The sequence below is a fragment of the Trypanosoma cruzi genome, genomic scaffold (genome assembly GCF_000209065.1).
Source record: "Trypanosoma cruzi strain CL Brener 1047053516273 genomic scaffold, whole genome shotgun sequence".
In the NCBI taxonomy this organism is placed as follows: domain Eukaryota; phylum Euglenozoa; class Kinetoplastea; order Trypanosomatida; family Trypanosomatidae; genus Trypanosoma; species Trypanosoma cruzi.
This window is the reverse complement of record NW_001849529.1, coordinates 152,298-166,038: the sequence shown is the minus strand read 5'-3', so window position 1 is coordinate 166,038 and position 13,741 is coordinate 152,298. Positions and strand designations below refer to the sequence as shown.

Below are 13,741 nucleotides of genomic sequence, written 5' to 3'. Positions count from 1 at the left end.
CGTTGCAGCTGGAGTTTGAGCTGGCAGAAGCAACAAGAGATGAACCCGAACTTCAAACAAGATGTGAAGAACTTCGCCGTCGCTTACAGGTCCTCACGGCGGAGAAGAACATGTTAGACGCAGAGATTGCCACAAATGAGGCGGAACTCACAACATCTCTTTCGGAGAAGGAGGAGATTGCACGGATGCTCACAGCGGACGTAGAAAAGGCACGGGCAACTGTCCTCCACCTGCGGCGTCAGCAAAATCTTCTGGTGGGGGAGTTGAACTCCATGCGGGACGTCGTGCTGCATGGACGCTCCCACGGACTTTTGGCACGCCGAGCCCTTAAGTCACGTCTGCTGGAGACCGCGTCGCAATTGGCACTGGAGAAACTTTTGCATGCACGTCTCACGGCGCAAGTGCAGTGGCAGCGGGAGCAGATTCACCGTGAACAGCAGGCGATGTCGACCCTATCGAATGTGCCGCAGAGATCCGCCAAGGAACGGCAGATGGAGAGCTTTGACCGAGTTGTGACGCTGGCAAAGGAGTTGGCACGATGGACAATTGACGAGGGCGACAAGGAGACGACTCAGCTGCGGAACGAAGATCTCGAGTCCCGCATTCAGGATCGTGTTGTGGTGTGTCATGATGCCTGCTTGCAGCTCCGTGGTGAGATCGCAAAAATGATCAGCAGCGAGGAATTGGCACGTCGTTTGGCGCAGCGTCAGCAGGAATTATTGGAGCATCAATGGATTGAATGGAAGGTGCGTCAGGAGGATCTTCTCGCGGCGGCCGTGGAGCCGTTTCGGTCAGCCACCGTGAATGCCTTGCCGCTCCCTGTTCCGTTGCCAACAGCGGAGGTTCTCCATCATGAGGCGCAACGACTGTACGCGGCCCTCTCCCATATGCTGCACCGCGAGAGCCGCTGCAAGGCACTCCTGCAGCTTCTGCAGGGGTACGAGGATCGGGCGTCAAGCGGGAATGAAATTCAACTACTCCCCTTCCGTCCCGCAGGGAATTTCACGGCGGATCACATCCGTCTTTCTTCTCTACCTTCGGTCGCCACCACCACCACCACCACTGCTCCCACCACTGCGCCCACCGGCACGGTGCAGCCACAGTCCATCATACAAACGCAGATTTCTCCTGCCGCGGCGCACCGGAAGATGGTGCTGCAGTTCATCAAGAACGAAATTCAGCCATTGTACGACTCCAACCAAATCTCGCGCGTTCGTTTTATGGACGTTGTTGAGCGTGTCTCGCGTTGGTTCCTCACCACGCACCCGTTGCCACAACCCGTCCTTGCAGAGAACGAGCGACAGGCTATCTGCCGGCAGATTCAGGCAACATTGACGTGGCAGGACGAGCAACAAATAAAGAGGCGTGGTGCATGACCCGTGAGTATTTGGAAGGTTGCATTAATAGAAGGAACTCACATATCGTATTAAAACGTTTGTTTTTCCATTTCTTTCTCTTTTTACCTTTTTTTTTTTCTTTGCGCACATGCACATTCTTTTTTTCCTCAGCTTACATATTTACTTATTTTTTTCCCAATTTTTATTCTTTCCTACCCGTGTGTATGTGTGTGTCTGTGAATGCTGCTGGTGTAACTGGCGAAAATGTGTACGCATGTAACTGCAGGCCACACGGTTAATTGGAGCTAAGTGCCTACAAGAGTTTATCTAACTGCCTCTGCTCCTTCCTTTTCTTATTTTTCAACCCATCCTTCTCACTCCATATCCGTCTATCACTCTGTGTCTCTGTGTGTGTGTGCATTCTGGCTTTTGCAGTCAAAAACGCTGCTGCTGTTGTAGGAGGAGAAAAATGGGCCGTCTTCGTGTAACACCGAAGGGCAAAGTGAAGAAGAACATCCCCGTCACTCGGGTGGGGAAAAAGCAATACCTAAAACGGCGCTTTGCCCACGTTCGTCGGGTTGACGTGGCTGGTGCGAACAATCACTTCACACAAAAGTACTTTGACGGCTCCAACACGGCCGCGCAGAACTTCACGCGGCTTGGTCTCACGACGGATCCGAGTGCACCTAAGTCTGTCGTGGAGCTGCGCAAGAAGCAAGTACGGCCAAAGTCACGCCGTCGACTGGAGGAAGAGGACACGATAGCGGAGCAGAAGGCGTTGCGGCAAAAGTCCCGCATTGCCAGGCCCATAAGCGAGGCAGAAGCCACCACAATAGTGAGTCTTATTAAGAAACACGGCACGGACTTTAGGGCAATGTCATTTGACCGTAAACTCAACCCGTTTCAACTAAACCCGCGTCAGCTGCAGCGGCAGGTTGTGAATTACCTCCGCTGGGAGCAGGCCGCCTTTCCAGAGGCGTTTATGGAGGCGGAGGCCAAAGGCTGGTTCTCAATCGCCGAGTACAGTGATCCGAAGAACAGGTTAGGAAAGAAGTGATGCCGCCTGTGGAATCTAAAAGGAAGAAGAAGGAGGATGGATGGATGGATGAATTTCTGTTGCACACTAATGAACACTTTGATTTTAGTGATAGTGCCTGCGTGCGTGTGAGTGTGTGCGTGTGTCCTGGAGGGCGTGGTGCATCGGTGAAGAGGAAGACACAAAGAAAAGAAAAAAGAACAGCAGGAGGAGGAGGGCTCTCAGTAAAAAAAAAAAAACACGCATTTGAAAAGCGTCAAGGGAGATGAGATATAAACATGGAGGGAGCATGAAGTGTGGAAGAATCCATGACGGGGTTGTGTTGTTTTTATTTTTGGTGGCAATGGGAGGAGGGGATGTACGCCCGTGACATGTTCAGCCTATTTCACCTGTTTTGTGTCTGTTTCACCCCACCCACCTCACTTCACTCCAAGGAACCGAAGACGAGACAAAATTAAAAGGATAAAAAATAAAAGATAAAAAAAATAAAAAGAGGGAGGGAAATAAAAATAAAAGGAAACACAACAAACATTTAAAAAGAAAAATAAAATAAAATAAAAAAAGAGAAGTGGATGTCCTTTCAAGAAATTGGTGTGGCTTTTGTGCGGCAGTACTACGAGTTTTTCTCGAAGAGCCGCGACCAACTTGCCGGTGTGTATCGTTCCAATTCGCTCATGACGTGGATGGGAGAGCAGCTGCAGGGCGGCGCAAATATCATGGCACGTTTTGCCAACCTTGGCTTCAACGAGGCTATTTTCAAGGCAGAAGACATCGATTGTCACCCTTCACTCAGTAACGGCGTGCTGGTTGTTGTGAATGGCGAGGTACTACTGAAAGATGAACGGCACCCGCTGAAGTTCAACGACGTCTTTCACCTGGCACAAGACAATGGCCAGTGGTACATCTCAAACCAAATCTTTCGTATAGTTGGTGGGGGCGGCCAATAAATAACATAATCCAAAAGAAAAAGAAGCATAAGGAAGGAATTATACACAAACACACATGTATATATATATATATATATATGTAAGGAGTAACGGAAGGGAGGGCGGAAAAAGAAGGAAAAAAGAAAAAAAGAAAAAAAAAAGAAAGCGACAGACAGAAATGAAGGGAAAACAGAGATGGGGAGGAAGGGAGAAACAATGGCAACAGTAACAACAAAAAGAAGGGATATGGGTTACGAAAAGGACCGGGGGGAGGGGGGGGGGAAGGGGGAAAGGAAATAAAGAATGGACCACGATTTTGTTGTAACGCAGCCAAAACTTGACTTTTTCTTTGTTTCTTTCTTTCTCTCTCTCTCTCTCTCTGTGTGTGTGTGGATGCGTCTGTGCACGACTGCCATCAATTACATTTCTCATTGCAGGTTGCATGCGCATAAACATAAACGCACAAATAAACTTATCCAATGCCGCAACGTCGTTGTAGCGGAAAAAGCAAGGTGGTGTGTTCTTTGGGTGGGTAGGTAGTAATCCGGGAAGCCATTCGATGTGTTGTTGTTTTGCGGATTTTACAAATATTTATTTGTTTTTAAATTTGTGTGTTTGTAGTTGTGTGTGTGTGTGTGTGTGTTTTTTTTCCTGTTGTGTGCCTTGACGACTTTTCTTTCCCGTTGATTTGTGTGTTTGTGTTTGTACCTTTTTGTGTGTTTTCCTAATTGCGTATTTGAGTGTTCTTCAATTCCCCCTCTTCCCTGTCTCTGTCCTTCGGCTGCGTGCCGGGGCCTGCGCGTTGTTATTTACTCGTTTGGGAGAATAGACCGATGATGATGATGATGATTGTAAACAATTGTCTGAAATTTGGACTCGTTCTTCCCGTGTGTACTTGACGGTGCGGGAACGCCGAGCCACAGGAGGAATTTCTCGTTGGGGGATGTGTGCTACCGCCGTTGAGAACTCTTCTTGCATGCATATTCTTTTTGTGTCTTTTCCCCCCGTCATCCCTACCTACTTATGTACATATATATTTTTTTTTGTCTACTGCTTCAAAAAGACGCCACGTGCCTACGAAAAAAAAAAAAAAAAAAAGGACACGTTGTGTGGTCTTCACAGAGGAAAGGACACATAAAAATATATACTTATATACTTGTAATAAATGGACTCGGCTTCAGTGGCCCAATCCGATGGGATGTCTTTTTTGGAAAACAATGAGAACTGCAGCAGTCTTATGTTGTTTGAGCAGGCCTGGGCGAAGTATTACACTCGCCAGGGTGGCGAGGCACCAGATCTTTGTTTTCTGCCAAAGTTGGACTTGCATTGCCATCTGAATGGCAGTATTAGCGCTCCATTGCTGCTACATATGGAACATCTGACACAAAGGCAGCGCCAAACCTCTATTGCCACCAATAAAGTGCATGCGAAAACTGGGGAGCTTTTTTGTAAAAGTATTGGGCAAATGGATAATGTTCTGGAGAAATTTACCGATCCCGCTGAACGCATGAAATACTGTTTTAGAGTGTTTGAAAATATTTACAATATCATGAATAATGCCGCCTTCACACGGATGGCTGTGCAGGATTTGTTACTACATTCTGCGGCAGAAAATATTTTTCTCCTTGAGATACGGACTTCCTTGCGGGAAGGGCTTTACGAGAACCCACATGTTGCCGCATGTGGTGACGAGGCGGGGCGTATCACAAAGAAGACATACGTTGAGACTGTAATCCACACTGTGGAGCATCTCATGAATGGTGGGTTGGTGGATTTTGAAACAGGGGAATTGTTGCCTCGTAACGCACCCGTTCCTGCCAAATGGTGGTCTCAATTCCAGAAGTTGTATGCCTCGCTTGCCTCTACAGCAATGGAGTGCTCCCACGATAATGATGCGAAGTCAGAGACAAGCGGGGCAACCAGTGGCGCCACCCAAGAGCTGGCGGAAAATTTATTGGAAAGGCTCCGTGATTGGTTAATGCATCGTATGCATATTCGTCTTCTTTTATCTATTAACCGGGGTCACAACGCGGAAGCGGCGTGGGAGGTTGTGATGCTTGCAAAGAAGATTCAGCACGAGCAAATAAAACGTTTTTACGCGTCTCTGCAGGCAGAAGTTGCATTGTTTCAAGGCACGAGCAATCTGAGCATGACCCGGCAAGGAGAACGGATTCGACGAACCTGTTGGGTGACAGGTGTGGACTTCTCCGGTTACTGCGGTAAGAATCACTTTCTGGACTTTCTTCCGGCGCTCACGGAGGCACGGCGTGGCGGCGATGGCATATCCACGTCACCATTGTACGCGTCACTGGGTGTCACCTTGCATGCAGGGGAGAAGGACGACCCGGAGGAGTTGGCGGAAATGGTGAAATTTGCACCGGAGCGTTGGGGTCATCTTGTTTACACAGATTCAACAAACTTGTCTGCCATTCTCGCACGGCATGATGCGATTGAACTCTGCATCACCAGTAATGCCGTGACTGGGGGCTACACAGAGGTGACACAGCATCATATCGGTGGCATTCTCCACCGACAGCGGGGCAGCCAAGGGGATGGGGTGAACCCCGCGTTACTGTCACTGCTTACAAACGAGTCGAGCCTCTCGATGGCGATGCGGTGTCGGGTGCAACGGCGTTTGGCTAGATGGTGTCCATCGCCTGCGTTGGGTAGGGAAGTAACTGCCATCCCAAATGTCTCCTTCCACACGGATGATCGCGGAGTCTTTTTCACGTCGGTGACAGACGAGTTGGAGTTGTTGCTTCAACACGAGTGCCTGAAAGACGAGACGGCGTCACGCGTGTTGTGGGTTAAAGCCATTTGGGCCCTGCAGCGTCTCTCTTTGCCGCATGTGTTTGAACTTCCTTTGGAAATTGTGTATAGCTGCATATACCCGTGGAAGGAATGCTGTCGTCTTTGCGCTGGAGACGAACTTGCGGCACATATAAACGCCCACGTGGCGGCCCTTAGTGACACCGCACGAGCCGAGTTGAGTCTTACCGAACTCGGCTGGCTGCTGAATGGCTTTGATGACGCTTGACGATGCATGAAGAGCACAGGGAAAAGAGGAAAAGGGAGACGGAAATGTTGTCGTCACGGCACCGAGACGTTTGTTGTTTTGTTTGTTTGTTTGTTTTTTGTTATTTTTCCCCATTCAATGCTTTCAACGTATGTGTCTTGCCGTTCTTTTTTCTGTGTTTTTTTTTTCTTTTTGGTTTCTTTGTTTGTTCTTCCTTTTTTGCAGGCAGAAGCTAAGCCTTTAACGCCAGACATCACCTCACACGAAGCAGGGGTGAGAAGGGAGAAGTGGTGGGAAGGGCCAGCGCATTGCGCCCCAAAATTCCTACAGTGAAAACAACAACGAGAAGGAAGGAATACAGACATATATACATATATACGCACAATTTGAACGTGCGTACATTACAGACATAAACACACAGAGAGTGTGTGTGTGTGTGTGTGTGTTTGTGAGTGAGAAAGAATTCTTCCTGTTGTTGTGTCGGTGAGAATTTGAGGTGACGTTCTTTATTTATTACCAGCACGACGATCACGCATTGTTGCGTATTGACTCTGCGGTTTCTCACGGCGCGGACAGGAAAAATATAGACATGCCTCCAAAGAAGAAGACACATCAGAAACATGGCGGAAACAGGGAAGGTGTCTCGAGTGTGGCAGGAGCCAAAATGACACGAATTGTGGCATCGACTGCAGCACTACATGCCGGCAAAAACGTGCCATCCGTGCAGTATGGTGTTAGGCCATCTGCTCACACGGCAGCAGCGAGTCATGCTGCCGCTGTAGATGGGCAGAATACGAGAAACCCAACGAAACGATTACGTACAGAGAAAAATAATGACGATGTGAACGAGGATGTGACACCAGAGCAGTTGGGAAAGCAGGCGTATCAAGCAGGGCCGTTTTTGCCGTCTGAATTTTTATTGTCACCATCGAAGGCATCTGCATCCACCGTGCAAGCAATCACAACAGCAACAACTTCAGAGGCAGCTGTGGAACGATGTGAAGGGGGTTGGGGGGGTCTGTCGTTGAGTGGGGCGTCAACCCCACCGTTGGCTAAAACGTCACTGCGTGCGGAAGCAAAAAGTCCGGAGTGCTTGACGTGTAGAAACTCAAATACCACCCCACTCCCGTCCTCCACAGAGACAAAAAACGGTACACGGCACTCATTAGGGCGCTCTGAATACATCCCGTACATTTCTGACGGTGAGAAGAATAAAGACAGTAGTGATCGGGACAGCATTGCTCTTAGTCCTGAAGAAAGGCCCTCGACCACGTTGATTAGAAAGGCTGCAGCTACACGACCCGCTGTCTCCCCGGCAACGTTGTGGATCTGTATAGATGAAGATGACGATGAAGATGAAGAAATCAAATTCATATCATGTCCACCGCTATCTGCCCCACCCGCTGTACGTCCCGAGATGTGTACATCGCCCCCACAGCAAACACCACAGCCACCTCGACGAGAGCCCATCGCTGGGGTGTTGCCACCGACGTTTCGTCCACGCAAGGGACCACTTCAGGCAAACAAGCCGCCACCACGTTCGTGTAGTCCACTCCCGAACGGTTGCTTTATTTACGATGATGACATTACAGAGGATGACGAGGGGGGAAACGATGGCGAGGCGGATGGCCACAAGGCTGCAGGGAATTTGGTCTCCCAGCAGCCCTACCAAAAGTTCAATGATTTGGTCAAACATCTTGACATGAGCACGACCATGCACATGAGTTTTTCTACGCTTCCGTACGATACAAGTCGTTCTTACATTATAGATGATGATAATGATGATGAAATTGATAATTTTAGTCAAAAGGAGAATCAGAACAACAAGACGAACGCCGGTTTAGGTGGGTTGGGAAAAAATGCCATGCAACAGGCGGATCGAGCAACAGGTGTTAAGCCGCTCCGACCCCTGGGTTTACCCTCTTCTCCACCTACAAATGAGCCGACCTTGTCTGCTTCCTTTAACAGTAATGAGGGCAGCCCAGCACGTAGCGTACGAGATTTTCTCTTTTCATCACGTACACAAGTTTCAACGGATTGGTGTAATTCTTCCTTCAGTTCCTTTACGTTTGCCACGGCGGCCACTGCCAAAGCTTCCACCACCTCTATCAACATGCTGGGTAAAGAGAAATTAGACGTGGAGCCAAAGCGCGCTGTGGAAAAGGTTCGACCGCTATTCGAAAAGCGATTTACTCGTAAGTGTTTTCTTGATACGGTAGAAAGCGTTGTGTCAAAGTTGCATTGTCTTGAGCCTGGAGAGTTCTGGCAAGCCTTCATAAGGGCCGAATACGTTGGAGAGGGCAGCTTTGGCATTGTGTGGCGTTGTCAGACCGTTGACGGCGATCTTGTTGCGGTAAAGTCCTGCCCCATCAGTTTTCATTCACGTGGAAGCATAGATGATGGCTTCTCTGTGTTGCGGGAAATTGCCATTATGCGGTTTCTTAATGAGCACGAGGTGCCGTATATTCTCCCACTCTACAGTGCGTTCTTTGTGCCGGCGCGTGAGGCACTCCCGCCAGATGTTGTGGAAGCCGTCGAGTGGAAGGCACGTCTTGCGGAGGCCGAAGAAGAACGGGAACGAAGAAAACGAAAAAAACAACGAAAGCGTTCAACGAGAAAAGGTCAACGGAAGCAAAAGCCGTTTATGCAGTCACAGCTTAGTGAGGAAGAGGAGGGAAATGAAAAAGAGACGGAAGATCAATTGGCGGAACGCATGCGGTACGAGAAGGTGCGCATTCCACGTTTCTTATCGATATCCGTGGAGGATGCCTTGAGTTGTGACGCAACCATTTTTCTTGTCACGGAGCTGTGCGATGGCGATGTGGGGAACATTGAGCGGCACGACAGTGTCACGAAAGGGGTTGCCTTTTGTGTGAGCTCTGCCCTTTCTGCGATGCATCAACTTGGGCTTGTGCATCTGGACCTCAAGCCAAGCAACATTTTGTTTGCGTACGAGAACAGTCCGTCTCAGCTGCAGTATCATTCCCAGCGGCAACAGCAGGAACCACCCGCCACACCGGGGAATGCTACCAGCATCCCGTCATCACTTTCGACACCGCCCTCTTCAGGTGTCATGCGTGTGGCAAACACCCCAATGGCGGGTTCCGTCAAGTTTTATTTGAGTGACTTCGGTAACTGCCGCATCGTTGGACCGGGTGCGATGGATGAAGTGACGGGGGTCTTTGGGACACTTGAGTACATGGATAGCAGAGCCCTGCAACATAAAACGTGTAGTCGTGCAACGGACTGTTACAGCCTTGGCGCTACTCTCTACGAGCTGATTTACTCGCGGCGGCTCTACCCGCCCTGTAAAAACCCCAAGTGTGTCTCAGAGGATGACCATACACGACATTGTTACATTGAAGCGGCGCGGCAACCGGTTATAGCGGTTTCGCCGCCTAATTCTTCCTCTTCTCCATCAACAATGATTCTTCAGAAGGTGATAATGGGGTTACTTGCACTCGATCCAAAGGAGCGATGGACAGCGGAGCGTTGTCGTTCGTTTTTTCTGATTAACAGCGTTGCGGGTGGCATGAATACAACGCCGACATGACATCATTTTATTCTTTAACTGGAGAAAGAAAAGAAAGGAAAAACATACCAGTGGTGGTGGTGAACCATTGATGAGAGGTGGCATTGGTTGGCATCACCAGTACAAGGGAGAACGATTCTCACGGAGCTAAAAGAGAGTGTGTGGGAGGAATAGGAAGAAGGATGTACATTTAGCGAAGAGTGGAACTGATGCTGGTAATGGCATATGTACATGTGCCTGTGTCAGGTTTTATTTACTTCCTTTCTTTCTTGTCTGCATCTCTTTATTTTTTCTCTTGCTGAGTATGTGTGAATTTGTTTGTGTAAGTGTGGTGCCTTTTTGTTTTGTTTTTTAGTATGCTGCGTTACTGTTGATTTGTTGGCCGGGTTGTTCTTTTTTTTTTTTTTTAGTTTGTTTGTTTTTTGTCTCTCTCTCTCTCTCTCTCTCTCTCTCTCTGTGTGTGTGTGTGTGTGTTATTTTGTCGTGTGCTGTTTATTTATATCAAATATTTGTACATGTTTTTTGCTTGTGATTTGTATTGTTTGCTGAGTCTATCATGAGCAGTCATGGGGCCGTGATTGAAAGGGATGTGCTGCTTGAAACGCATTGTTCTCTTGACTGTTTGAAGGCGTCTTTTCCCTCCTTTTTTTTTTTTCCTCTCTCTCTCTCTCTGACTCTCTTTTGGCCTCTTTGTGTGGTAACCATTGGGGGCCAGGCTGGGGTGTGTGCACCGCGGCGACATTTTTACTAGCAGACAGAGACACACATATACGCTGCGGTACGAGAGGCATAGATCACGTAGGAGGATTTATATGCCACTCTTCCAGCGTATCGTACACGCGGCGGCACCACCGTCTCACGTTGTCGGGCTACGGCGACGTTGTTTTTGCCTTTTCACACGACGCCAAATGATGGGCAACGGCCCTTACGGTGGAGAGAACATTATTCATAGCCGTCGCCTTATCAGCAGCAGCAGTAACAATGGTAGTGGTATTGGCATTGTTGGTGCTGGTGGCGGAAGGAGCATCAGCGGGACCAGGGACGGTGGCAGGCGCAGAGGTGATCTCGTGACGGGAAATTCACCGCCGCCACGCCCTCCACCGACATCTCCGGCGGCAACACCGGGTGGTGTGCAGTACGGTGTGAGGCGGCAGGAGGAGATGGATGCGGGGGAGCGTCGACGTCGAACGGAGCAACGCGCCACCGATGCGCAGAGACGCGGTGAGGAGCCCGTGGGTGCCGCAGCCGCGTCTGAAATGGAGCGCTGGTGGCCAAAAGAGAACCAAAACTGGTCGGGTCGTATGTTTTCATCCCCGTTTGACAAGAATAAAAGGAAGCTGGACGGCATGTTTGTGCCGGAGGTAAAAGAAGTGCCGAGTCCTACACGGCCGCTTGAAGTGAGCTACGCGGAGGACAACTTTTTTGTCAATCCCGACTTCCACATGGCAGACGAGGTGTTCGATGAGGCACGCCGCTTTGTCCCCCCACCGAGCTTTGATCCCGCCATTGACGAGATTGATGATGAGGGCTTTGTGGATGGACAGGTGATGTTTGACATCCAAAAGGCATTGGAAGAAGACAAGAAACGTCTGGAGGCCTTTGGGAACCCAATTCTTGTTGAAGATCAGGTGGATTACCTCCTCGAGCCGCAACGTGAGGGAATGGAAAATATGCAGCAACGACAAGAGTTTAACGGCTTTGTGCATTGGGGCCTTCTCCATGGTGCCCACATGATACTTGAGGAGAATCATGACTACAAGAAGGCGCACGAGTTTGTGAACCGCTACATGCGAGACATTGACATGTTTCAGAAGTGGCTGGAGCACCCAAAGGTGCGGGCACATATTGAGAAGAAATTTGGTATCGACATGCACGCCAAATTTGATAAACTCATGGCACTTGTCATGGCAATGTACGCAAGATCCAAAATTCAAGTGTATGAAGACGATCCGGCTGGAGCACTGAAGTCTTTGACAGCCTGCATGGGATTCATCAGTGAGGGTGCAGATCTGAAAAAAGAGCGGCATCGTAAGGCCATTGGCGCCGTTCTTGCGGCACGCGGAATGGTTTACTGCAAGCTGAAATCGTATGAACGTGCGGACGATGATATCACAAGGGCGCTTTCATTTGTGAATCAAAAACGGTGCGCCACACTTTTTCAGCTGCGGGCGGAGGCACGGGAGGCACTTGGGCGCATTGAGGATGCCCGCCTAGACGAGGAGCGGGCGGCAGAGATTTGGGAGAACGCCGAAGTGATCTCCCCTGGCATGGACGGAAAGCCATACAAGTTTGTTCTGTAAAGGAGATATGGAGAGAGAGAGAAAGAAAGAAAGGAGTGGTTGAAGGCAAATAAAAAAACAGAGGGTAGGTGAAGGCCGTGTTGTTGTTGTTGTTGTTTGTGTGTGATGTCTCTAGAAGAGGGGATGAGGCAAAATTATCGGTCGAAAAAAAAAAAAAGGAATCCTTCAATACAAACAGTCGTTAACGCCACGCCGTGCACGGAAAGTCACGTACATGTTGTCTGTTCCTGCAATTTGCAAAAATGGAGGAGAGGCTCTGTAATTTCACCCCACACACACACCCCCTTCTTGTAAAGACATGTCTCTTCTGTTCCTCACTTTTTCTCTTTTTTCTTCCTTTTTGTCTGTTTTTTTTTTCCCTCACCGTTGCCATTGAAAATATTATTTGAAAAAAAAAGGTTTATCCAGGAGGCGGTGCGAAGGCAGGTGGGTGTATTTGTTTTATACGCACTTGTTTACATATACACCCACAAACATACATATACACGCGCTAAGTAAGCATAGAGGGAAAGAGAAAGATAGAGCGATAGAAAAAGAAAGAGGGAGGGAACACGCATGCTGCCGCGCCGTATTGCTGTGCCAGAGCTCTCATTTGCAGGACTGCAGGCAGTAAAAGTCAGTAGGCGATACACGCAGCATTCTGGGCGTCTTCAACAGTTTGCGTACCTCCCACCTGGCAGTCATGCGCCGCGGATGCCTTGGCTTCGTGATGCCGTGTCGCAGGATTCAACTGTAAAAATGGCACCGTATGACGGCACGGCGCCACTCTACGCAAACTCCACCGTCGCGGCAGCCGTGAAACCCCCACCAAGCGCGTCCATTACAGCGGCGGCGCCGTCATTTATTGCAGACCCTTCAGAACTGGATGGAATTCTTGAAAATTCCCTTGAGCCACCCGACCAGGTAGCGGCACGTGCAGCATGGGTTGCAGCGGAATCAGTTGGACTGATGCAGACCTCTGCAGCTCAAGGAGGTCCGCTACGCGCCACAGCGGCGTGCCGTATGTCTGCTCTTGCAGAACCGACGTTGGACACTCATATCGGTGACATCTTAAACGTGAGTGACTCCCTTGCGGGGGAAATGTTGCCAGATGTAGTGCGACTTCTTATAGAACCAAGTGCAGATGGGGTGGAAAATGTTTCTCTCAGTGATTTTGCAGCCATGCAGCCTAAACGACAGCTTGCGGCTCTTGGTGGTAGGAAGCAGTGGCATGAGTGGCTCATTGAAAGCACACATTATAAACAGGTGGCACGTCTGGAGTTGGAGTCCCCCTATTATGATCTGCGAGCGCTACGGCAGGCGGGTGTAACCACGTTGTACCAATGGGCAGAGCAGCCGGATCTAGTGAAGGTTTCGTCGTGTACACGAAGTCTACTGGATGCTGCGGTGGAAAAAAGTGTTGAGGCATACGTTGAGGAGGTAGTCAGGGTTGTGAACACAAGCAACCGACTGTCAATTATGTTGATATCATGGGCCGCAGACACCGTCAGTAAATTTATTCTGGAAACACTACATATCACTGTAGAACAAGCAGCCTTGCAGCGTCAGAGTACAGGAGTAGGAAAAACTGTGTTGGGGACGGAAAATGCGAATG

At 49.3% G+C, this 13,741-nt stretch overlaps 7 protein-coding genes across 7 annotated transcripts, besides 15 other annotated features; all 7 read left to right on the top strand.

The window, feature by feature from the left end:
• On the top strand, positions 1-1,376 carry Tc00.1047053509567.60 (uncharacterized protein; the record flags this gene model as incomplete). The annotated part of the gene is made up of 1 exon (XM_802554.1): positions 1-1,376. A coding segment is annotated over one exon (1,376 nt), but the record flags the coding sequence as incomplete, so codon positions are not given.
• Positions 1-13,741: a sequence feature (heterozygous, non-Esmeraldo-like haplotype).
• Positions 1,045-1,075: a microsatellite.
• Positions 1,435-1,479: a sequence feature (A-rich).
• Positions 1,807-2,394, top strand: Tc00.1047053509567.50 (hypothetical protein, conserved; the record flags this gene model as incomplete). The annotated part of the gene is made up of 1 exon (XM_802553.1): positions 1,807-2,394. One exon carries the CDS (start codon positions 1,807-1,809, stop codon positions 2,392-2,394), a length of 588 nt encoding a protein of 195 aa, XP_807646.1.
• Positions 2,839-2,934: a sequence feature (T-rich).
• On the top strand, positions 2,946-3,320 carry Tc00.1047053509567.40 (nuclear transport factor 2, putative; the record flags this gene model as incomplete). Its single annotated transcript, XM_802552.1, has 1 exon — positions 2,946-3,320. The coding sequence occupies one exon, from the start codon at positions 2,946-2,948 to the stop codon at positions 3,318-3,320; it is 375 nt and encodes a 124-aa protein (XP_807645.1).
• Positions 3,376-3,402: a microsatellite.
• Positions 3,426-3,464: a sequence feature (T-rich).
• Positions 3,644-3,680: a microsatellite.
• Positions 3,908-3,942: a microsatellite.
• Positions 4,465-6,336, top strand: Tc00.1047053509567.34 (hypothetical protein, conserved; the record flags this gene model as incomplete). Its single annotated transcript, XM_802556.1, has 1 exon — positions 4,465-6,336. One exon carries the CDS (start codon positions 4,465-4,467, stop codon positions 6,334-6,336), a length of 1,872 nt encoding a protein of 623 aa, XP_807649.1.
• Positions 6,405-6,438: a microsatellite.
• Positions 6,480-6,536: a sequence feature (A-rich).
• Positions 6,740-6,770: a microsatellite.
• Positions 6,905-9,868, top strand: Tc00.1047053509567.30 (protein kinase, putative; the record flags this gene model as incomplete). The annotated part of the gene is made up of 1 exon (XM_802551.1): positions 6,905-9,868. One exon carries the CDS (start codon positions 6,905-6,907, stop codon positions 9,866-9,868), a length of 2,964 nt encoding a protein of 987 aa, XP_807644.1.
• Positions 10,273-10,303: a microsatellite.
• Positions 10,304-10,394: a microsatellite.
• Positions 10,479-10,529: a repeat region.
• On the top strand, positions 10,660-12,147 carry Tc00.1047053509567.10 (hypothetical protein, conserved; the record flags this gene model as incomplete). Its single annotated transcript, XM_802550.1, has 1 exon — positions 10,660-12,147. One exon carries the CDS (start codon positions 10,660-10,662, stop codon positions 12,145-12,147), a length of 1,488 nt encoding a protein of 495 aa, XP_807643.1.
• Positions 12,466-12,504: a sequence feature (A-rich).
• Positions 12,703-13,741, top strand: Tc00.1047053509567.4 (hypothetical protein, conserved; the record flags this gene model as incomplete). Its single annotated transcript, XM_802555.1, has 1 exon — positions 12,703-13,741. A coding segment is annotated over one exon (1,039 nt), but the record flags the coding sequence as incomplete, so codon positions are not given.